This window comes from Apodemus sylvaticus, chromosome 3 (assembly GCF_947179515.1).
Source record: "Apodemus sylvaticus chromosome 3, mApoSyl1.1, whole genome shotgun sequence".
Classification (NCBI taxonomy): domain Eukaryota; kingdom Metazoa; phylum Chordata; class Mammalia; order Rodentia; family Muridae; genus Apodemus; species Apodemus sylvaticus.
In genome coordinates, this window is record NC_067474.1 from 148,924,322 (window position 1) to 148,948,019 (window position 23,698).

At 49.9% G+C, this 23,698-nt stretch overlaps 1 protein-coding gene across 2 annotated transcripts; it reads right to left on the reverse strand.

Moving 5' to 3' along the window:
- Positions 1-1,808: 1,808 nt before the first annotated feature.
- Rcan3 (RCAN family member 3) lies at positions 1,809-22,805 on the reverse strand. 2 transcript variants are annotated; one of them, XM_052177741.1, is made up of 5 exons: positions 22,571-22,805; positions 13,983-14,218; positions 9,709-9,882; positions 7,523-7,694; positions 1,809-2,302 (listed from the first exon to the last, which is right to left on the reverse strand). In XM_052177741.1, exons 2-5 carry the CDS (start codon positions 14,175-14,177, stop codon positions 2,253-2,255), a joined length of 591 nt encoding a protein of 196 aa, XP_052033701.1. In that variant the 5' UTR covers positions 14,178-14,218; positions 22,571-22,805; the 3' UTR covers positions 1,809-2,252. The 2 variants fall into 2 exon arrangements, with proteins under 2 accessions (XP_052033701.1, XP_052033700.1); XM_052177740.1 differs by lacking the exon at positions 1,809-2,302 and adding an exon at positions 5,499-6,146.
- Between the last annotated feature and the right edge of the window lie 893 nt (positions 22,806-23,698).

Here is a 23,698-nt window from a genome sequence, read left to right on the forward strand (position 1 = left end):
ACAGAACTCGTCTGATACACGCTGATGAGCTCTGAAGTCAGCTTATTTTCAGGAGGGTAACTTCAAAGTTAGACCTTTGTTCTAATATTTTACGCGGCCGCGTCCAGCCATATCCTGTGCTGTTTTGTTTTTCAGAGGTGTGGCTTCATGCAGCCCGGGCTGATGTCAAACTTGCTGTGTAGCTGAGGATGACCTGGAACTCCTGATCTTCCTTCCTCAGAAGTGTTAGGATCATCAGCCTGTGCCATCCATGGTGCCTGGATATGGGGCTAGGGATCCAACACAGGGTCTTGTGATAGCACTCTGCCAGTTAAGTCACACCTCAGGCCTCTAGCCTGTGTTTTCAAAAATGGCTTTGTTGTTGTTGTTTGTAATGCTTTTTAAGTTTACTGTTATCAACTGAATGAAATTTGATCCTGATGGTAGGGATTTGCGTGGGTGTTGTCAGGATGCTGGGGGGCCCAGTGAGCGCTAACTAAGCACTAAGCCTACCTGCGAAGGTCCTTTGGAACCCAAGGTTATAGTAGCCAAAGCCTTAAGCAGCGCTCAAGGCCCCAATCTGGAAGAACAGCGCCACCTGGTGGCAGATCTGCAGAACAGCTTGGAGAGGTAGCCAAGGAAGCGGAACCACCTGCTTGCTTTGCATTTTAGTTAAAACTGTATAAAGAACCTTTGAGTCCTGACATACTTCCAGAAGGATTATGGAGTTCCTCTGGACAGAGTTCAGAGCACTTAGAGAAAAGATGTAACTCTGCAGTCCAGTAACACGTTGATTTTGACCAGCTGAGGCTCAGGCCGCTGCCTCTGGCAGCCGTGAGTGGGGTGAGGGTGGGGGATGGGGACTTGGGGTGCTACCCTCTCCCCTTGGGGGTTCTACGACTTTCCATCCCCAAAAGCGCAGCTGTTTACTTTTAATTGAGACAAGGTCTCACTATGTAGCCCTGGTTGTCAGGGAATTCACTCTGTAGACCAGGTTGGCCTTGAACTCAGAGATCTACTTGCCTCTGCCTCCCAAGTGCTGGGATTAAAGGCATGGGCCATTATGCCTGGCTCCTATTTTTAAAGATTTATTGTTTTGGGGATTGATTTTATGTGCATGGCTGTTCTGCCTGTGTGAGGATGTGTACATGTGTGTGCTGTGCCCTGTATCCTGTGGAACCGGAGTTCCAGACGGTGGTAAGTAGGCATGTGGGTAATTAGAAATGGAACCTGGTTCTCTGGAAAAGCAGCTAGTGCTCTTCACCACTGGACTGTTTCTAGTCCTTAATCACTAAAATACATTCTATGTTATAGAAGATTTTATATGAACAAAGCAAAAAAAAAAAAAAAAAGAAGCTGGGCATTGTAGTATCTATCTTTAATCCCAGCACCTGGGGAGTGGAGTCTGGGGTTCAAAGTCCTCTTGGGCTACACAGCAAGTTTGAGGCCAGCCTTGGCTACTGCTACAGGAGGAGGCAGGAGGATTAGGAATTCCAGGCCAGTCTGGGCTACATAAAAACTGTGAGGGTAGCCTGGGCTGAGTCCTTATGTCATAAGCAAAAAGAAAACAACAGATTATAACTCAACAGCCATTTCTGCTTTAAATACTGGAATGTGGAGTTCCGAATTTGCTGTTCTTCCCCAGCAGTGAATCATCTTAGCTGAGGAGTAAGGTGGGCGGAGCTTCGTCTGGTGGCGCAGACCTGCAGGGCTCTCTGCTGTGGACGAGCACACCGATGTGCGACCCTGGCAGCACTGATGGCACACAGAGGGCCCCTGTCTGCAGAGCTTCCTGTCCTCTCACCGAAGAGACCTCTCAACGAACTGACTTAAAAAAAAAGAACAACTCTTTATTCGTTTCAACATCAAAATTTGTTACAGGTAATCACAAATGTCCTCCAAGTTACAGTGTGCCTTTGTCCCCTCCTTACAGGACAAAGGAATGTTAGGACACAGGACAGTTGAAGCTGATAGTGAACTACGGCTCGTCACGTCAAGCACACTGAAATCAGGGGACACAGGGACAGAGCTCACTGACCAGTTCCCACGAGTGCAGCGAGGCCTGACTACAGTGCGCAGGCCCAGGGGGACCACAGACATGATGGATTCGAGAGTAAATCCAGCTGCAGGTTCAGTCATGAAGATCAATGTGCTGTGAATGCTTTCTCACACCTCAAAGACACAAGTGACGTGAATAAATACTCAGAGGCTGACGGCAGAGGGCGCGGCACGGCACAGGACACCCATTGCTCCTCCTTAGTCCTCAATCCGACTCAGGAAGAGTGGGGACCAACAGGGAACAGTACAGACAACCACGAATTATCTGCATAGATAGAAAAGAAATCCTCCTTAGGTCAAGGGTGCACATCCGGTCCAGGCCACGTGGGACCTGCGAGGGTCTCTGGACCCACTTCAAGCACTGCCGGTTTCCAAGAGAAAGCATGAACCCAAGTTCATAGGTATCTGCATGTTGTTGACCTTATCTGAGATCACTTCTAGCCTTGACTAGGAACCACAGGGAATACGGCATGTTCCCAGCTGTAGCCAGAGACACACAGTTGCTGTTATCTGTCAGTGGGATACCTGTACACCCAGGAACCCCCTGTTGATGACACAGGGTCTTGCTACATGGCCCAGGCTGGCCTTAAACTTGCAAAGTCCCCGTACCTCTGCCTCCCAAGCACTGAGATGACAGGATATGCCGCCATGCTGAATACATTTGGAAATCCTGACTGAACTGTGCTCTACTTGAGACGGAAGGAAACTGTGGCACTCTGAGGAGGACGATGGCTCTGGTGAACATAACCAGGGGCGTTTGAACACCAATAGTCACTTGTCACGTGGCCACTCAAGGTTCCTACATCTTACTCATTCCGTGTACGTAATTTTGTGTAGATTGAGTCTAGAACACAGACTTCTCGGCTAGAAGTGTTTCCCCAGGACTTGTGTTCCTCTGTACTGTCACACCAAGAACAGGAAAACACCTTATTCCTAGAGAAGGTTTACTCATGTATCCCAGGCTGCCTTGTTCTCCCAATCCTCCTGCCTCAGCCTCCTGCAGCCTGAGGTTATAGGCAAGTGCTGCCACCCCCAGACGATGTTTCCTTTAAGACAGATGTGTTAGGGAGCACGAGGGAGTGGGAAGGTGACCCGGCTCATCTGATGAGGGAGGCCTGAGGCTCCGTGGGAAAGAAGGCAAGCGAGTAGGCATGTGCCGAGGCGTCGGGGAGTCTGGCACGCATCCAGGTTAACTACGCTCAAAGCTTTCCTCTTAAAACTAAGTCCTCGGGTCTAAAAAGAGTTTCCATAAGAACATAAAGTCTAGGCCCGTCCTTAGTGCTGAATAGACGTTGATTTTCTAAGCGGAGGGAGAGGGCCACCCCTTAGCGAACCTTTAATTCTATGCATTCCTTGAGCCTGGGTCCTCTCTAACTTACAACTGTTTACATCCTAACTGCATGCATGTGAACAGCCAGGGAAACCCACAAAATGTCCCAGCCCGACTACTGGCGACCAGGGTAATATTGTGCACAAAAGATTTGAACGTCTTGATTTAAAAAAAAAAAAAAATCAATAGATGTTCTTTAGTTGGTGCGTAGAAAATGAAGGCCAAGACAAATTTAAAAACTGGGTTATGATCACTTAGAAAATTAGAACATGTACTGTATAGCGGGGAACACAAAAACCTCACAACTGTTGAGAACATCCTTGCTGGCAGCTAGGGTCTAACCTACAATCAAAAGCTGCAAACTGCTGAGTTCAGCAACACAAAGCTCTGTGTAGCCAAGGATGACCCTGAATTCCTGATCCACTGCATTTGCCTCCAAAGTTCCAGGATTACAGCAGCCTGGGCCTGGATCCACTCAATTGGGAAGACCCAGTGAGGCCTGGAGTTTGAGACCAACCTGGGCGACACTGAGACATCATCTCAAAACAAGACACACGCGTAATTACTTTATCTGGCAGATGACGTGGATCCAAAAACCAGCACGGGTGGAATGGTAATCTTCAACTGAATCTACAATGGGGCTTCCCAAGGGCAAGTGCAGGGCTCAGCAGCCGACAGCATCTGAAGGCAAGGGACACCTCTTCTGTTCTTGTTAGGAGTGGCGGCACACACCTGCAGTCCTAGCACTTGGGAGGCACAGGCAGGGCAGCAGGAGTCAAGGGAATTCTTGGGACACATCAAGTTTGAGGTCAACCTGGACTGCATGAGACCCCGTCTTAGTAAGACAGAAAACGTGTGTGTGACACGTTCATGAAATCACACTCATGACATCAGCCCTACCACTAAAAGGACTCAGCCCTACACGGCACCCAGAGTCCACGGCTCCCACGGCCTCCTTTCTCCATGTTCCGTTCTTTGCAGTCGCAGCTATGTTCCTTTCTGTTCCGCACCAGCCCCTTCACAGCCGCCTGCAGCTCTCAACACTTGCTGTGCGAGAGAGAGAGAGAGAGAGAGAGAGAGAGAGAGAGAGAGAGAGAGAGAGAGAGAGAGGGGGGGGGAAAGAGGGAGAGAGAGAGAGAGAGAGAGAGAGAGAGGAGCGGCTGATGTGCCTGCAGCATGAAACTCTGAGGCAGGAGAGCCTGCAAGGGACCAGTGATGCTGAGTGAGCTATGGAGGGCCAAACCACACATCTTCAAGTGTAAGTAGCAGCTCTATCCGAGTATGCGCTGCAAGCAAAGGTGGACATGTTCATCATAAAGGGAAGCATGAACTATGTGTCCACACCTGCGGAAAGAGAGTGGTCTGGGGCTCAAGGCTGGCTTGGGCTACATAATGAGTTGCAGGCTAGCCCGAGCTACCGTGTGCAACCTTGTCTCAAAACAAAACAACCAAATAAACAAACAAACAAAAACTCAACCACCGCAAAAGAACTATTCCTCTCCCTAATCCACAGGGGGTGGGGGGGGGTGGGGGGAAGTACAAGCGATTTTTCTTTCCAAACAGCTGAAATACTTGAATGGAAAACTTTGAAGTGCATGGTGCTCATCCTTGTAATTCTGGCACTTGGGAAGCTGAGGCAGGAGGATCACAGAGGACCCGAGGCTCGGGAGCTACAAAGTGAAACCTTGTCTTCAAAGAAAACAAAAATGAACCAGCTCCCCCAATTTAAAGCGGTCTTCACAAAGTCTTATCTTCTAGAGTTAGTTCTGACTAGCATCCGTCATCACACGCGCAGCACAGGAAACCTCAGGCAGTAGCAGGCCAGTGTCAGGAAAGGAAAGAGAGTAACTGAAGAATTGTCACACAGGCTACAACTCCATAGCCACCAGCCAAGCCTCCTGCTGACACAACCCACCGGCAGAGGCCGGGCTCCCCCAGCAGAGCAGAGCTGGGGCAGGCTGAGCTGGAGCAGAGTTCTGTGCACCACTGTCACTGACTGCCAAGTAAGACGCCCAGCCAGGAGAGCCAGGAGCACATCTGCCCACGACATCTGGATCTGACAATCTCAGTCATTCGGCCTTTCACTCCTAAAGCTAGTGAAAAAGTTCTTGAGAGAAATGACTTCTACCAATGATTTTGTATCTCGGTTTCTTCTCGTGCAAAAAAAAAAAAAAAAAAAAGTCACGTCTACTGAATAATAACATTCAGCCTTTGCTCAATACATTTGTCAGACACTGCCATACCTGTAAAAAAATACCCACACCAAAGTACTGAAATCATAAGACTAATTTTTAAATCTTTAAATGGTAGCGCCCAGGTGACTCTAGTTCTGGCCTGTGGTACCCAATGCTCTACAGGTTCAAGGGAACTAATATTTCTGGTGGAGGAGACAGGTGTCACAAGCTCAGGGCTAACCCTGTCACTTAAAGTGCCATTTAGAATACTGTTGGAAATTTCAAACAGCTGGCCGAATCTGCTACTTCACCCCACGTTCCGGCCTGGGGAGGCTGGCCCAACAGCCGGCTGGATGCCACAGCATCCCTGGGCTGCGCTCCTAGGCAGGCGCAGCTGCAGTAGTGGGAGGCGCAGGTGGCAGCAGCTCACAGCGCACAGTCCAGCCGCTCACTCAGTGCTGCCGTGGGAGCTTCCGGGCGTCGCGTCTGCGTGATTTTCTGTTTCGGATTTTTTGTGTCTTCTTCCTCTTCAGTTTCGCTCTCACAGACGTGCACCACCACACTGGGGGTGGACTCGGTTCCTGCGTGCAGTTCGTATTTCTCCCCTGCAAGCACAGAAAGGAGCCTTACTCCCAGTGAAGGAATTAAGTTCTTCCCAACTTCCTCTTCTACTACGTCCTGTGGTGGCTGAATTTTTCAGACTGAGTCCCACGAAATCTGGGCCAGTTAGAAACTTGCTGCTGTGGCTGAGGCGGAGGCTGACCTTGAACTCTAATTCTTCTGCATCCATCTCTAAGTCCTAGCATTTTTTTTTTAACTCCCTGGAGTCTCACTATGTAGTCCAGACTGGCCTGGAATTCCCAGGGCTGCCAGCCTCTGCCTCCTGAGTGTGTTGACCACCACCATGCCCTGCAGAAATTCTATTTGTAAAGACCCTGTCCCTCCTGTCCCGGGCCCTGGGAGTTAAAGTCCAAGCACTCCGGGCACCTTCAGGGCAGGCTCCTGTTAGCATATACCTTAAAACTGCCCTCTGATTTTCAGGTGAGACGTCATGGTGCAGGCTGAGCACGGGAACACCCTGTCCACCATGTCCATCTCCGTGACGTTCAACTGAGCATGCTCAGGAGTGAGCCTGTGGCTCTGAGAATACACACAAGCGTCCTTCCTCAGGGAGGGCTTGCTTTGGAAATAGCTCCTGTCTCTTCCTGTAGGTAATAAACCTTTCTCATCTCTATGTTCCGTGCTTACTCTGGCTTTGTGTTTAGGAAGAAGACGAGAACCCATTGATTAGATCACGTAAATCCTACTTAAAATGCTAATATAAATGCTACCCGCTGTTCTACAAATAACTAAGTTGGGCTAGTTACATTCACAGTGGAGTCAGGTCACCGTGCAGGCAAGGGCCAGGCTCTGCGCAGCAGTGTCTAGCGTAGGGCCTCTGATGTCTAAGAGCTCAACTGTCCAGGGGCGCAGAGCTCCTTCTCAAAATCCTCTGAAGGGCCCTAAAAGAGACACCCTGACCTTAACATCAGGGGATTAGCTTTTCGCATTATTATAGATGAGTGAGTCAGAGCAAGAAGAGAGGGAAAGGAAGAAAAGAAAAGAAGAAAGGAAGAGGACGTGGAAGGGTGGTAAGTCATTGTCACTGTCACCTGAGGCAGCTGCATGTACACAGCTGATTGGCTTGCAGAGAGAACGCAGCGAGTGTGTGTGCTAACCGCCCGCGTGTTAACTCCTAGCTGAATGGCTAAAACCACCTTGCTGCATATGTGTTTAACCCTTGACACACTCAGATAACCCAGGCTGGGCGACCGACCAGCTGAGGTCTGCACAGCTGGAGTGTGAACCCAGCCGGGTGTGGCCACGCACCGCCCACTGGATGCTCTACACCCCGTGCTGAACTAGGCCTCCACCACACGGATGGCTATGTCCGAGAATGCCGAGAGCTACAGCGGAATGGACGGACAGATGGACGCAGTACCTGGCCCCAGCTTGGACACGGCACAGAGCAGGTCATAGTTGATCACGGGCACGGCGTCTTCACTCTGCTTCCAGCCCACAGGGGGCGAGGCGGGAGGGGAGATGAGGAACTGCTTGGTGGGCTGTGGTGGCAGTAAGTAGGCCTTGTCCCGGGCCTCCCCGGACACCTGCACCTGCAGGGGGACATGCTGGTGAGCAGCTTCCTTCTTTTCTTGTTTTTAAAGATTTATTTATTTATTTATTTATTTATTAATTATATGTAAGGACACTGTAGCTGTCTTCAGACACACCAGAAGAGGGCATCAAGGGCATCAGATCTCATGATAGATGGTTGTGAGCCACCATGTGGTTGCTGGGATTCGAACTCAGAACCTCTGGAAGAGCAGTCAGTGCTCTTAACCACTGAGCCATCGCTCCAGCCCCCTCTTGTTTTTTTTTTTTTAAATATTTATTATTTATTTCATGTATATGTGAGTACACTGTCACTGTCTTCAGACACACTGGAAGAGGGCATCAGATCCCATTACAGATAGTTGTGAGCCACCACGTGGTTGCTGGGAATTGAACTCAGTGCCTCTGGAAGAGGAGTCAGTGCTCTTAACCGCTGAGCCACCTCACCAGCCCCTTTTCTTTTCTTAGACAGGGTTTCTCTGTGTAGCCCTGGCTGACCTGGAACTCGCTCTGTAGACCAGACTCACAGATCTGCCTGTCTCTGCCTCCAGAATCTTGGTTTAAAGGTATGAGCCACCATCACAGGGCTTTCATTTCCAACTTTATGGTAATTGCTACTTTCTTGGCGGGGGTGATTAAAACTGTCTCTCAGACTGTCTGAGACCTTCCAGGTGGACTGGAGTGGTGGTGGAGTGGCCACAGGCCCTGGACCCTTGATAAATGTGAGGTGACTGAAAGAACAAATGCATAGACAGGCGGACAGATGAACACAGAGCAGTGACTACGGCCATGGTCTGGGCTCTAAGTGACACTCGGGCTCTACATGGTAGACAGAGGCTTGCTTCCCCGAGAGGTCAAACTGGGAGCCTTTAGGAGGCAAGAGGCCTTTCGTCATGGGGACCCCAGCCCTTCCTCTTCCTGTTTCCCGTGAACAAGGTGAAGAGCTTTGCTCTGCCCCATGTGCTGCTCCACACGGGCTCAGAGGAAAAGGGCTGATCACATGCAGACCGAAAACTCCAAACCGGGAGTCAAGACTTCTTCCTTTACAGTTGGCTCGCAGTTGTTTGCTACCGTGGGTGTGCTGGTGAGTGTATGTCAGTCTGGCGCAAGCTTTAGTCAAGAGAAGGGAACCTCAGCTGAGGAAATGCCTCCAGATCTGACTGCAGGCAGGCCTGTAGACCATTTCCTTAGTCACCGATGTGGGAGGGCCCTGCCCACTGTGGATGTGGTCCGGTCCGGGGTTCTATAAGACTCCTGCCTCCAGGTTCCTGCCCACGTTGAGTTCCTGTCCTGACTTCCCTCAATGAATGGTGATTCAGGATACGTAAACTACATGAACTTTTTCCTCCGGGGTGCTTGTGGTCACAGGGTTTCATCCCAGTAACGGAAACCCTAACTAATTCAGTGGGAATGGCTAACACACTACTGAGCGCCTATCTCAGAAGAGAGAAAATTGCATATGTGGTCGTCAAAGGACACATATGGGTTCCCTCTTTCCACCCATAGATGAATTCCAGTGATCAAACTCAGGCTGTCGGGCTTGGTGGCCATCCTGATGGCCCTTGAAGGTTTTGCTCTGTTTTCCCACGGATGTCGCATCCTCAGCGCCATGTTAGCCACACAGAATGTTTAATCCGCCAACCTTGAAGTGTCAGGTGTTTCCCATCCACAGAGCCCTAGCCAAGCAAAACTGCCAGAAAAACGAATCCCTTAGCTGTTAGTCTCAGAGAAAGAAGGCTTAGTGTGCTCCTAAAATACATAAAACTGTGCATGTGTAAAAGAAGAAAAGTGCTGCGTCCCTGGCTCAGTGACTGCTGGTTTCACCAACCTCTGACCCCTGTGCTGGAGGAACTATAGTGGGCTGGAGGGGGGGCGCGTAGCCGCGAGGTGCAGCCACAGAACTAACTCCCCATTACCTGTGCGCTGGAGGGAGAACTGTAGCAGGCTGTGAGCGAGGGCGCAGCCGCGGGGCGGGGCGCTGCCACAGAATTAACCCCCCGTTAGTTACCCCGTTACCTGTGCGAAGTACAGCTTCAGCTTCCGGCCGTGGAACTCGCTCTCATGCAGCTCGATCCGCGCTCTCGCCGCAGCCTCGGGCTTGCTGAAGTTGATCTTCACTCTGCGAAAGCTCTTGAACAACTGGAACGTGACCTGGTCATCATAGAGGGTGAACAGGGCCTCGAACCTCTCCTGCACGGGGAACAGCAGGGCCGAGGGAAGCGGGAGGGAAGACAAAATGTTCCTATTAACGGGAGGCCTGCTAAGGAGGGCCGGGCAAACTCATGTCCCGCGCCCTGTGGTTCCTCCTTTCTCACAGATATTCAGAGTGGGTACCCCGATATCCCGATACCCCGTGCCTCACTCACGTCTGCAATCATCTGCACCTACATAAAATGGCTAGCTTTGTTAGGTACCGCAGGTATGTCTAAGACAACACACACACACACACACACACACACACACACACACACACACGGCTGCTCGCAGACCCTTCCCGCTTTCCTCATTGTTCTCGGCATTGTTTGCATTCTCACACACTGGTGGGCTCTCCTATGACTTCTTCCCCACACAGAGCCCGAACAACTTCCCACTTAGCGTGTGCACACAATATAGCGCAGAGAAATCACCTCCTACCTTTTGATATTTAAAGACTAGGTCTCTCACAGTCCAGGTGCTCCTGGGTTCTATAAATAAAAAGCAGGCTGGGCCAGCCAGTAAGCTGCGCCCCTCCACGGCCCCTGCCTCAGCTCCTGTGTCAGCTCCTGCGTCCAGGTTCCTGCCCTGCTTGAGTTCCTGCCCGACTTCAAGGACGAACGGTGATGGTGATGGGAACTCCCCAAGCTGCTACAGTCGCAGGGTTCTATCACAGCAATGATAACCCTAAGACCCTGGAACTCACACAGCACGCACTCCACCATCTGAGATACAGATAACCCTGGAAAGGTTCTAAAAATGAAAACCAGGGCTGAAGAGATGGCTCAGGGGCTAAGAACATTTGCTGCTCCTACAGAGGCCTCAGACTCAGTTCCCAGCATCCACAGCACGGCTCACAGCCGTCTGCAACTCCAGTTCCAAGGATCCATCACGCTCATCTGTTTCTCTGGGGATCCACTCACACATACACATAAATAAAACAGAAGCAAACAAAGAAACCAAAGAAAATCAACAAGAACTCAATCTTCTGTCGAGTCAAAACTTTACCATGAGAAAAATCCTGAAACAGATTCACTGGTGTGAAGCTCCGCTCCACTATTGGCTCGTAAACCTAAAATGTGTATTTACGGTTGTTGGTGTGCACGAGTGGGAGCGTGGACAGCTGGCCCTGGAGGGTGTGGGGCTCATGTGGAGGTCGCATGCACACTCTCTCCACCTTCCTGTGGGTCTCTGAGGAGGTTGTCAGGCTGACATCACTGAGAGGCAAGCATCAATTCCCAGGGAGCCATTTCACTCTCCCCAAAGAAATTTTGTGACTATAACTTTAAGAAAAAATGGTCCAAAGATCCTCTCAGATCCAAAATGCTCTGTCGTAAGTGCTGGATATAAAGAGGGTAGTACTGACAAGGAACCGGTGTTCTTCCCTGATGTGCTAAAGCACCGCTAGATGACCACAACCCTGAACACGAGGCGGATAGTTTTTATACCATCTTGCTTACGAATGAGGAAGATCTGTAAATATTCAGCATAAAACAACTTCCCCTTTTGTTCTTTTTTTTCTTTCTCTCCCTCTTTCTCTTTTTCTTTGAGACAGGATCTCTCACTTAGCCTGGAACTCACTGTCATGGAAATTCCTCTGTAGACCAGGATGGCCTCCAACTCACAGAGATCCCCCTGCCTCTGTCTTCCCTGTGTTGGGATTAAACCTGGACATGCTCAGTGCTAGATATGATTTTTGTTTTGCTTTGTTTTCTGAGACGGTGTTTCTCTGTGTAGCTCTGGCTAGTCCTAGAACTTACTCTGTAGACCAGGCTGGCCTTGACTCCAGAGATCCTCCTGCCTCTGCCTCCCAAGTGCTGGGATTAAAACATGTGCCACCACCACCCGGCCTAGATAAAAATTTTAGCAGAATATTTTCCATCAGCGACTGTTTGAACTCGGGGATGCTACATTCATTGATTTATCTAAGGGCTGGGTTCAATGTGCTTTCTTACACAGAAAATCATCTCTATCATCAAAGTCAGAGCTCTTAAGGGATGAGAAAACAAGATGGATGCTTCAGATTCCTAAACTGTGCCTGAACTGAGCAAAGAAAGAGCATTTGTAAATAAAGCACCCTGCCTCCCCGAGCCACACCTACCACACAGGCTCTCCTCTCAGGCCCTGAGCCTCTCCACCACTCTCCTAAGCCTAGTACATTGTCTACTGGTGCCCTTTGCTGGGACGCCCGAGGATGCCACCCCCATCAGAGGCAGCTTCCCCTCAGTACCCCGGTGCTCTGCAGGAGGCCGGACAGCCACCTCCCAGCCCAGGGCTCTTAACCTGGGCACCGAGAGCCTGAGAGCTGGCCATACAGAATGCCTGTTGCAATTCCCTCCTCACACTGTCTGACTAGTCCGAGGGGATCTGGTTTCCTCTGGCTGAAGATTCCTTTATTTGCTGATGTTCTAATTCTCACAGGTCTTCTTCAAGGCTACATGCCCCTATGAGAGCCTTACTGAACCTGGCTGTGAACCGGTGTCTTCAGCACCTTGATGATGGACTACAGGACTGTCCATCCTGGGACTCAGAAACTGCTGAATTCACACTCTATCCCCCAACCTGGTCGGCACGGAGTCTTCCTCTGCAGGCGTTTGAGCACATATCCTGCTCTACTCCTGAAGACACTGGAGGGAAGGCCAGCTGGGCTACAGAGTGAGAACCACTCTCACTCAAAGGGAAATTCTTTGCATACAGACTAGAACATTTACCATCTTAATGGTGGCATCTACCTGTAATCCCAGTGCTCAGGAGGCTGAGGAGGACTGCCCAGATGTTAGTCTGGGCCACACAGTAAGACTATGTCTTAAAGAAAAAAAAGAAAGAAAGGTAGGCTTTTATGATGTGCTGGGCAGATATGGACACACCGTCTCACTCTCTCTCTCCCTCTCCCTCCCTCTCCCTCTCCTGCAGGTTAATAAGTAACTTAAAAGGTAATCCATTTTTCCTTTCAAACCATAAAGAGCAAGACACGCAATGTTAATAATGAGCTAACAGCTATTCCTCATAGCCCCAGAGTCCCAGTAAGCCCCAGGAAAAAGCCAAACTGCGTCTTTAATGAGCGCAGGAAGAAGACAAGGAGAAAGAAGCCAGGTTTTAAAAAAATCACTTGGAGGCTGGGCGTGGGGACACACCCTATGATATATCCTAGCATTCAGGAGTTAGAGGTAGGAGGCTCACCGGAATTCCCAGGCTATCCTGAGCCACACAGCCAATCCCAGGCCAGTCTGAGCCACACAATCCCAGGCCATTGAGCCACACAGCCAATCCCAGGCCAGCCCGAGCCACACAGCCAATCCCAGGCCAGTCTGAACCAGCCAATCCTGGGCCATCCTGAGCCATATAGCCAATCCCAGGCCATCCTGAGCCACACAGCCAATCCCAGGCCCAGCCTGAGCCACACAGCCAATCCCAGGCCAGTCTGAGCCACACAGCCAATCCCAGGCCAGTCTGAGCCACACAGCCAATCCCAGGCCATTGAGCCACACAGCCAATCCCAGGCCAGTCTGAGCCACACAGCCAATCCCAGGCCAGTCTGAGCCACACAGCCAATTCCAGGCCAGCCTGAGCCACACAGCCAATCCTGGGCCAGCCTGAGCCATACAGCCATCTTGAGCACAGGCAGTTCCTCCTAGTCTACAAAGTTCTACAGCAGCAGCATTCTGGGTAAGGCGGGGACTAGTAGAGGTAGGAAAGGCACCCAAGAGGATAACAGGTGTATATGGCAGAAACACGTCATGTACACAAAATGTGTTAATGAAACACAGTGTGTACTTTTAATATCTTTAAGTAAAATATTTAAAACATTTTTCTTCAACTAGTGTCTGAAACTCAACGAATAAATGAATGACTAGAAAGCACATTCTTTGATTCACAGTTCACTGAAAGCCAATGCTCCTCAAGTGCGCTGGGAGGGCTGGCCCTGAACTATGCCTGTCGGTGGCACACCGAGACTCTCCTTAGAGGAAGGGGGCCGGTGTGGCATATGCTCCGTGTGTCACATCACGAGACCAAAGCGCTCTTCGCCTCCCACGGAGTGAGCCAGCGAGCGAGCGAGCGAGCGAGCGAGCGAGCGCAGGGCCAGGGTGCGCGCCTACCTTCTGCTCTGGGACCTCAAACACCGCTTCGTGAACACTGCAGGCAAAGAGCGAGGTGGGCAGGTCGCTTAGGTCCATCATCTCCTCCGAATCGTCCTCATTTTCCCCGAAGACCATCTCCTCTTCCTCCTCCTGGTCGCTGCTGCAGAGGTCCGACTGGCTGTCATTCCAAGACTTGAGGCTGTCTCGGAGCATCTTCTCTGTGGGTAGAGTTCTAGGATGCCTGCCAGGTACCGCTTAAAAAAAAGTGAGAGGAAAAAATGTGAAGGCTTTGTAATGTGGCACTCAATCTATTTCTCAAGACAGCAATTCATCAAGCAAAACGATGTAATCCAGGAAAGATCAATCAGTATTTAAGTAAGCTCCAGGTCTCATGAGTGAGTTTCCTGTCTACAAATCTGATTTGCTTAGATTGTATGGGACAATGAAATACGAAGGGGGAAAAAAAAGCAAGTGCTTTCCGGTGCAAGTGGGATGGGAAGGGTGATGGGAGTGATCGCGTCAACATGTCCTTGAGTTTACAAGCAGAGACAGGGAAGGTGGGAGCCAGCGCGGCCTTCACATATTTGTTTTGGGTTTTAGATGGCAAACACTGGAAGAGGCCCAGCAGAATCCCACCCACACGATCTGCTCGCCATCTGCCCCGAGATGCTGTCTGTGAGGCTCTGCCTTTCTTATCCAGCCTGCTTTTTCTGAGCAGACTCCTACGTAATTAAGTCCCCAGCTCCCTTTAGAAGGTGTTCATGAACACGCAATGCAAGCATGTACAGCACACAACTTAGGGGATGCACTTCTGAACTTTTACCCACTGTGCCTCTTGCCAGAGGCTGATATTGTCCCTCTGTAAAATCCTGGGGCAGAATCTGCCTCTTCAGAGAACCACACCACATTCATCCTGCAGCGGCCCTTAGGACATGACATTTCAAGATGGTGGCATGGGACTGAAGAAAGCTCAGGGCTGAAAGGGACGTTGAGTGGTCATGGTTAGTATGACCGTTTCTGAGTTCCCCCTTCATTTGTAAAGACACAAGGCTGTAGATGCATTGTGCACATAGACCGCATTGCCTACTGGTTATTAAGTATGGCATAGAAATAGCAGAGTTTCTCATTCTATAGCACCTCAAGACAATTTTAAGGAAAAAAAATAGTATCTCTACTTGTTTCTGTCAATATCTGGGCACCTACTGCCAGGCGCTGGGGACAGCAAGGCAAACAGTTCTCCTATAGGCCAGCCAGTTACATTCCCCAAAGGCCTCTCATCCTTCCTGCTACACTGTCAGATTCCCCAATGCTCCTCTTCCTGTTGGTGTTGGGGTCCCCACCAGCTGCTCTGCCTAACCTCCCCCTTCTGCCCACTTCCTGGGGGATGTGCACACAATCCGCTCGCCCGCTTTAGTCTCAGGAGCTGGCTGCCCGCCTCTCTTGGCCTCAACTCCCCCCACTGCTGACGTGAAGACCCCCTAGGCCCCAGAGCCCACCTTTGGCAGTGCACGTCCCGATGCCCCTTCCTTCTCCCAGCCTCTCCATGCAGGCTCATTGGGTCTTTCTGGGGTTTCAGCCCAGTCCCCTCTGGAGCTATTAGCATCTTAGTTCTCAGCTTGGTGTCCTGATTCTGTGTTTCCATGTGCCAGGACTATATTGTATTTCACACAATGGCTCCTAAGCCATGAAACACCAAAGTCCTGGGGAAATGAGAACTGGGTCTGCCTGGCACAGCATGGGAGGTATGGAAACATACCATGTCTCTAAGAAATTCTGGGCCGCCCCGCCCCTTGGTGGCTCTACCCTCTACAGCTGACAGCTACGGATCCATAGATGACCATATTTGGGGATCGGGACCTTTCCCCTAGATCTACACTTAGATATTTAGCTTTGTGCTAAACATATGTTTACCTGGGTATCCCAGGGTCTGACAGTTTTTAGCTGATTATTTTAAATTACATTGCTGTGCCCAAACCTTCGGGTCTGAAGAGAGTCCCCCAGGAACATGTCTTACTGTGGCTTTTATGAGAGGTTAGACTCTCTCAAAACTGTGCTCCCTTTTCTGCTCTGAGCTTACATGACTGTTTAAAATGCCCCTGGCCACCAGAATTCCCATGCCTTCAGTTCCCAGGCCCGTCACAGTTTCTGACTCATCGATGCTTAGGAAGGGCAGACAAGCAGCTGAGCAAACACAGACAGCACTGTGCTTCATGTCACCGGCCTGTCAGCACTGACAGAAGACAATTCAAGTCTGTAAGGAATTAGAGATGGGCTCCCACAGAGGTTGTGGAGGACATCATCAGGCAAAGAACAAGTGAGGAACTTGTCCAAGGCTGTGTGGCTTAGGAAACGATGTAAGCAATCCAGTTTATCCCTCAGCGCAGAGTGGGCTGTTTGCAACTTGTCTATCAGAGGCATCAGCTGTTTCTGTTTTATTATTTATTCCCCTTCTTAAAAGATGTGAGAAGGCTGGGCCTGGTGGTCCATCCTTTAATCCCAGCGCTCCGGAGGCAGAGGCTGATAGTTCTCCAGGAGTTCTTGACCACTGCCAGGCAGGTGGGGCTCCCTGGGGCCAGGGGCCAGGGGCAGGGAGGAGAGCCAGCCCATGCTCAGCCTGCACATGTGCAGCACAAAGGATCAAATCCTTGGCCTAGCTCATGCTAGACCATACTCTGCTTCCGGGCTACAGCCTCCGCCCCACTCTACTTTTGACAATTATTTCTTTTTTCGAGGTCCTTCCTCCAATATGACTAGAGAATGAAATAAAAACAGAGCATAGGGGACAATCCTTTGCTTGATTTAGAATGTTATATCTCCATTTCCTGTTTTTCTATCCTCAACGTGGGTTAGCTTTCTTTTGGGGGTGGGGTTGGATTTGTTTTTTTTCGAGACAGGGTTTCTCTGTGTAGCCCTGGCTGTCCTGGAACTCACTCTGTAGACCAGGCTGGCCTCGAACTCAGAAATCTGCCTGCCTCTGCCTCCCAGAGTATGGGATTACAGGCGTGTGCCACTACCACCCAGCTTAGCTTTCTTTTGATACTTCAAAAAAGAAAGGATAACAATGGTCTTAGGCATGGTGGCTCACATCTGTAATCTCAGTCCTCAAGAGCTTGAGTCAGGAGGATTGCCATGAGTTCCAGGTCAGCCTGGGGTACACAGTGAGTTCCAGGCCTTCCCAGGGTTATGGAGAGATACTGTCTCCAACAAAACAACACATCCTATCTTGAGTTACCCAACAGCCTTTTAAAACTATTGAAAAACTATTACAAAGCATACTGTAATACAAATACTCCCAAGGCAGCATGAAAGCAAGATCCCTTTCTTACACAGCAAAACCCATCAATTTAACAACAGTATAATAGTATTTTCTATTTTAGTCTATATTCAAATATTGTTAGCTGGGCGGTGGTGGCGCACGTCTGTAATCCCAGCACTCTGGGAGGCAGAGGCAGGTGGATTTCTGAGTTTGAGGCCAGCCTGGTCTACAGAGTGAGTTCCAGGACAGCCAGGGCTACACAGAGGAACCCTGTCTCGAAGAAAAAAAAATTCAAATATTGTTAATTGTCCTAATAATGGCCACAATAATGATTTTTCCTTCAAAATTACTCATTTATTATGGCACTAAGATGGACTCAGGGCCTCTTACCTACTGGGCAAATGCTCTACCATTGTGCTGCTTCCCAGACCTTTTTTTTTTTTAAAGATTTATTTATTATTATATGTAAGCACACTGTAGGTGTCTTCAAACACCAGAAGACAGTGTCAGATCTCTTTATGGATGGTTGTGAACCACCATGCTGTTGCTGGGATTTGAACTTAGGACCTCTGGGAGAGCAGTTGGTGCTCTTACCTGCTGAGCCACTGCTCCAGCCCTCTTTATACCCATATTTTGATACAGAGAGACAGGGTCGTGTTAAGTTCTTCAGCCTGGCTCTGGATACCCACTTTGGTCTAGTTAGGCCTTGAAACTTTTAAAAAATTATTTATTTTTATGTATATGTAAGTACACTGTAGCTGTCTTCAGACACTCCAGAAGAGGGTACCAGATCTCATTCCAGATGGCTGTGAGCCACCATGTGGGTGTTAGGAATTGAACTCAGGACCTCTGGGTGAGCAGTCAGTGTTCTTAACCGCTGAGCCATCTCTCCAGCCCAAAGGGCTTGAACTTTTGATCCTCTTGACTCAGCTTCCCCACTAGCTGGGATTACAGGCCTATCCCACCCAGCCCAGATCAAATTAGATGATCATTAAGTAATCTTGTTCTAGGACTTACACATTTATATTCATAAAAAGGAGAGACTGTGCAGAACTATGAACACATCTGATCAATCCTCAAGTATCCCCAGAAGACGTCACACCTTCAACACTGGAACTCTGGCCTCGCAGGAACTCTGAGGCCCCACAGGACCCTGTTCAGACACATGACTCCATCTGTCTTATTACCCATCTGTTTCTGGTGGTGGTGGTGGTAGTAGTGGTGTGTGAGTGCGTGCATGTGTATGTGTGTGTGTGTTTGCTGGCGTGTGGCATGGTGTGTGGGAGACTCAGTGGACAGCTTTTGGGAGTTGCTTCTCTTACCATGTGGAACACAGGCTGCTAGGCTTGGCAGGAAATGCCTCTACACTTTGAGCCATCTCACCAAACAACCTGCCTTGGTTTTGTACTCGGTTCCTCAAGTACAAAATGTAAATAACAATAATCTTACACCCAATAAAGACATGAGGAGAAATAAATGCTTGTACTCAAGTAATGCTTTGCACGTGGACCTCGCTGAGCAACTAGTTAACACAAGCCTCATGTGTCAATCAAGTTGCCGTGTTGGTTGAAAGGACCCAAATAGTGCCAGAACTACTGTTCGAACTGCTATTAGACTACAACATGGAGAGAGGAAAAAAACCATCTGAGTAAATCACAATTTAAAGGGGGGCAGACCCCTAGCATTTTGTATGACCTCGAGAAAAGCAGAGAGAACCTATCAGGAAACTGAGCTCCCAGATAGCCACTGAGCAAGTCACCTGCTTCTAGTGCAAAAACAGATTTAAAACGCAGCTGGAAAAGGCCCACAGGCCTTTGCATGAACCTTACAGGACTCTAGAGTCTCAAAGTTTTATGTCATCCATTATCTGCCATTACTAGGTAGATGCCGGCTATCTTGATGAAAATACGTTAAGAGTTGTTGTTGTTTTCTTACAAGCCCACACAAGTCAACCACTTCAGAATTTCCTGATGCAGTTCAAATTTAAAAGAGAAGTATGGACAGAGATAAGCTAACCTTGGTTTCGTGAGGACGGTAAACAAACACTACAGAGCTGAAGCCATGGCTTAGAGCTGCAGTCCGCGCCTGGCCTCAGGAGGCCCCGGGTTCTGTCCTCAGCACAAAGGCTCTATCCGTGATTCCTGCAACTGGTGCTGGGATCAGGGCCTAGCATCATGGCCAGGGTTGCCTGGGCCTGGCTGGCTTCCAGCAGTGTTTTCCTCATGGACACGTGATGTGAGTGGGAAGCCTCCAAGGACCGAGACCATCTGCTCTGCAGCACCAGCCCGGGACCAAAGCTAAGCCACGAGGGCTGAGTGCCAAGCACTTTCAGCTGAGGAGAAAAAGGTGAATTCTTTCTCCTCTAGAATTTGTCAAAAATATTATGTTTCCTAACTCGGGGAACATTCTAATCTCTCAGGCAGATTTGCTTGAAACTGAACTGCCAACTCTGGCGTTCCGATCTGCCGTGGTCCACCTTCCGTTTCTCAGCAAGCACTCACAGGTGGAACTTTACTACTTTTTCTTTTTTTTTTTTTTTAGTAGTAGTAATGACAAGAATCAACATAATAAAGTTGGTGAACATTAATGTAAAATCGGTTATAAGGTTTAGATTTGGAGCGATAGAGAGATGGCTTAGCAGCTAAGAGCACACGCACTGCACTTGCAGAGGTCCCGAGTTAGGTTCCTAGATCTCACCTCCGGTAGTTCATAACCACCTGTAACTACAGTTCCTCGGAACCCAATGTCCTTTTTTTGACCCCGCAGATACGTGCTCCTATGCATAAACACACACACACACACACACACACACACACACACCTGAAAAACGAATTTTTAAAAGTTATCTTTCTGGAGCTAGAGAGCTGTCTTTTGCTCTTGCAGAAGATCTGGGTTCAGTTCCCCGTACCCACACAGGGGCTCACAACCATCAATAACCCCAGGATAGCCTACTGCCTTCCTCAGACTTCTGAGGGCAGCAGGCATGTCTGTGACACATATAACAAGGAGACAAAAACAGTCAACACACATAAACCTTTTTTTTGTTGTTGTTGTTTTTTGGATTTTTTTTTCCCCCAGACAGGGTTTCTCTGTGTAGCCCTGGCTGTCCTGGAAGTCACTCTATAGACCAGGCTGGCCTCGAACTCAGAAATCTGCCTGCCTCTGCCTCCCAGAGTGCTGGGATTACAGGTGTGCGTCACCACTGCCTGGCTACACACATAAAACTTTAAAAACTTAAAAATTACGTTTCTGTATTTTGAGTGTCTTCTGGATCTAAAGTCACAGTATTTTTGCTGATAATCTATAATTGTTCCGACCACTGGTGACATTCCTGCTCTGTGTCTTGGTATGAGAAAGACAACATGGAGGCACCACCCACCAGAGCAGGCCTGTGGGAGAGTAGTTGACTCTATTTGGTTTGCTGCATGTAACTCAGACCCCTGAGCAGAGCTGATGGTTCTCTCCAGGGCAATGCAACCCCCAGCTCAATGGCTGGAGGATTTTTTTCCTGTTTTCATACTGAGGATTAAACCTGAGATCTCGAGCATGCTGGTCAAGCGCTACATCACTCCGGGCCAAGCTGAGCTTTCTGTAGGTTTTTGGAGCTAGATCAGGCGCTAATAAATGTGGAAGATTGCTAACACCGCCTGGGCGGCAGGTCTGGAGTTCTTAGTCATACTAGCTTCATACCTTCCCCCCTTTGGACCCACACGTTTCCTGTAACATCATGCAGCATTGCTTCTCATGGGTTACTGAACACGCCAAGGTTTTAAAGCCTTAAAATATGTCATGATTGAAGAGTAAAAATAAAATAAAAAATAAAATAAACCTGTGTTCCCCCAAAGCACTAAAACCTCCTCTCTTGGAAACTGATTGCCAATAAAGCAAACTGTACAGCTGGAGCAAGGAGTAACAGGATATACTGACTCCAACTTTTTCATAATCCTCCCACATCCTATGTATAACAACGCTAGCTAATGTGAAATCCCCATCGAAATGAACGACTGTGCATGCTGTGTAAACACCCAGACTCTGAGACTTACGATGTTCTTAAGTTCTGGCTTTTTACTTACTTCTGAGTATGTGACTACATGTGTGTGTACACGCATTAGGTGTGTGCACGAGCCCTCGGAGGTCAGACGAGGCGTGGGATCAGCTGGACCGGAAGTTCCACCCTGGGGCTGGGAAATGAGATCCCAGTTCTGTTCAAGAGCAGTAGGTGCTCTTAACAGCCGGCATCCCTCCAGTCACACTATTTTGAAAAAATGTATTTATTGAATGTTTGTGTTTGACTGTGGCCTCGGCAACACTCAGGTGTAGGTTAGAGGACAACTTGCAGAAGTTGGTTCTCTCTTTCTACCACATGGGTCCCTGGGATCCGGGAACACCAACTGTCAGGCTTTGTAACAAGTGTCTGTCTGCACCTGCTGAGCCATCTCCCAGGACTAACTATTGATATATTGGACCAGAGGTAACGGCGTTAAGATAGGAGGTTTTATTTTGTTTTGTTGGACAGGGCCTTATTATGTAGTCCAGACTAGCCTCCCATTTGCTGATATTATAAACGCGTGCCACACCCAGTTCTTAAAATAACATTTTAAAGTAATCACTAATCACAGCTACAGATGGTCAATTACTTCTCTGGCCATATAGTAGATGAGAGACTTGTACAAAAAGTTCAAGTAAATGTATTGTACTAGATAGCTTTCAATACTGGGACGCGAGTATTTGTTTGTTTTAAACCCTACAATAAAACATCACTCTTCATAATCCTAGTTTGAATCTGAAATATGGACGTGAGCCGCTAGAATCTTAATCCCCAGAGGAGATGATGAGATTTCGCACAGAAACTGGAACCCGGCAACCTGGAAACAGACAGCTATTGAAGGCGCGATGGTTCAGGAGGAAGCGGACAAGTTTCCAGATGCCAGGGAAGCAGAGAAGCGCGACGATTCCTGCATCCTGGGGGAGGGGAAAAGGGAGGGGAGTCGGGCTTCCACCTGCTGCCACCTCCGTTTTACTAGCCACACCTTTCCTGCCCTCGGGGACAGGTTGGGCCTGTCATCTTTCAAAAAGTCAGCTGGTGGAGAAATTGCTGGTGGAGGAGAAAGGACCTGGGAGCGAGGGGTGTTTTGCAGGACGTCACCCCGAAGCTGCTGGGAGACATCCTGGGGATCAGGCGGCTGGTCCTTAGCAGCGTCTAGGGGGGTCCTGGAGGATCTGGGCAGCTGCTCCTGTAGCTGAGGCTGCTTTAACTTTCAGGGGTCCTGGGGATCCATCACCCAGGAGCTGCTGCAAACCTGTTCCGAGGGGCCGCGAACCGGCCCCGCCCTGCGAAGGGGAGACTCACCTGTGCGCTCGAGGGGAGAGGCCCGAGGGGCAACGAGCGCGGCCTGGGGTGGACAGACCCCCACCGCCCGGAGCCACCACGCCCTCGACGCCGGCCCCAGCGGCCGCCTCAGCCGGCGACACGGGCGGTGACCTGGGGCCGAGCGAGGTTGCCGGCGTCGCGCGCGCTCCCGGGCCCGCGCGCCTCGCGCCCTCCCTTAGTTCCTCGCGCCCAGCGGGCGCCCCGCGCCGGCGCACAGACAGGAGGGCGGGGCTCACAGCTGGGTGGGCGGGGCTCCGGGGGCGGGGTGAGTTCTGCGCGCGCGCATTCGCCTGCTCCTCTTGGCACTTTGGCACTGGGTCTTAGGGGCTTGGGGAGGAACCCTAAGGCAGAGACTTTATGTGACCTCCAAAACGGGACCTTTGATGATCCCTTGGTATCCGCCGCCACCCAGAAACCTTTGCTCGCTCTTCTTCCTGACCTCACGTGACAGTGACAGGAACAGCTAGCGGGGATACTTGGAACCTTCTCAGGGCGGGTTCCTGTGAGCTTCACCCGGGGTAGCCTCCTGGGAACCCGGCACCCGGATGTGCCCGACCGCACCCCATATCCCCTGTCGTCCAGCAGAGGCTATGGCGACGTGGCCGAGCTGTGGGTGCCACCAGGTGTGTGACTGCACCGGCCCCTCCCCTCCCTCCATTGCACCCAGCACAGATGTATAATATTAATGATATTTGCGCTTGCCTTTCCACACAGGCTTTCTTGTCTCCCTTGGAGATAATGGAACATTAATTATGTCTAGGTCGAGGTTTACACGAATAGTAGCGCCGAGGCTGGCTGGCATTTTAATTTTAATTACTGTTGCTGAGACCAGCCGGTCGGGGAGCTGTGCCTTCCTCCTCCGGCTCACAAACTGGGTGAACGGTACAGAGCTGGAGAACTTCTCTCAGCTCGCGCTGGAAGAAATCTGCTCTGCTGGCAGGGCGGTGTGGCTCAGTGCTAAGGGTCCTTGCTCCCAACCCTGGACCCATGTGATGGAAGTGAAACTCCCGAAAGAGTTCTGTGACTTCCACAGGGCTGCCCTTCCAAATAGTAAACAAACAATAAATAGAAAACCGGGCTTTTATCACTTACTCAAGACCCTTCGTA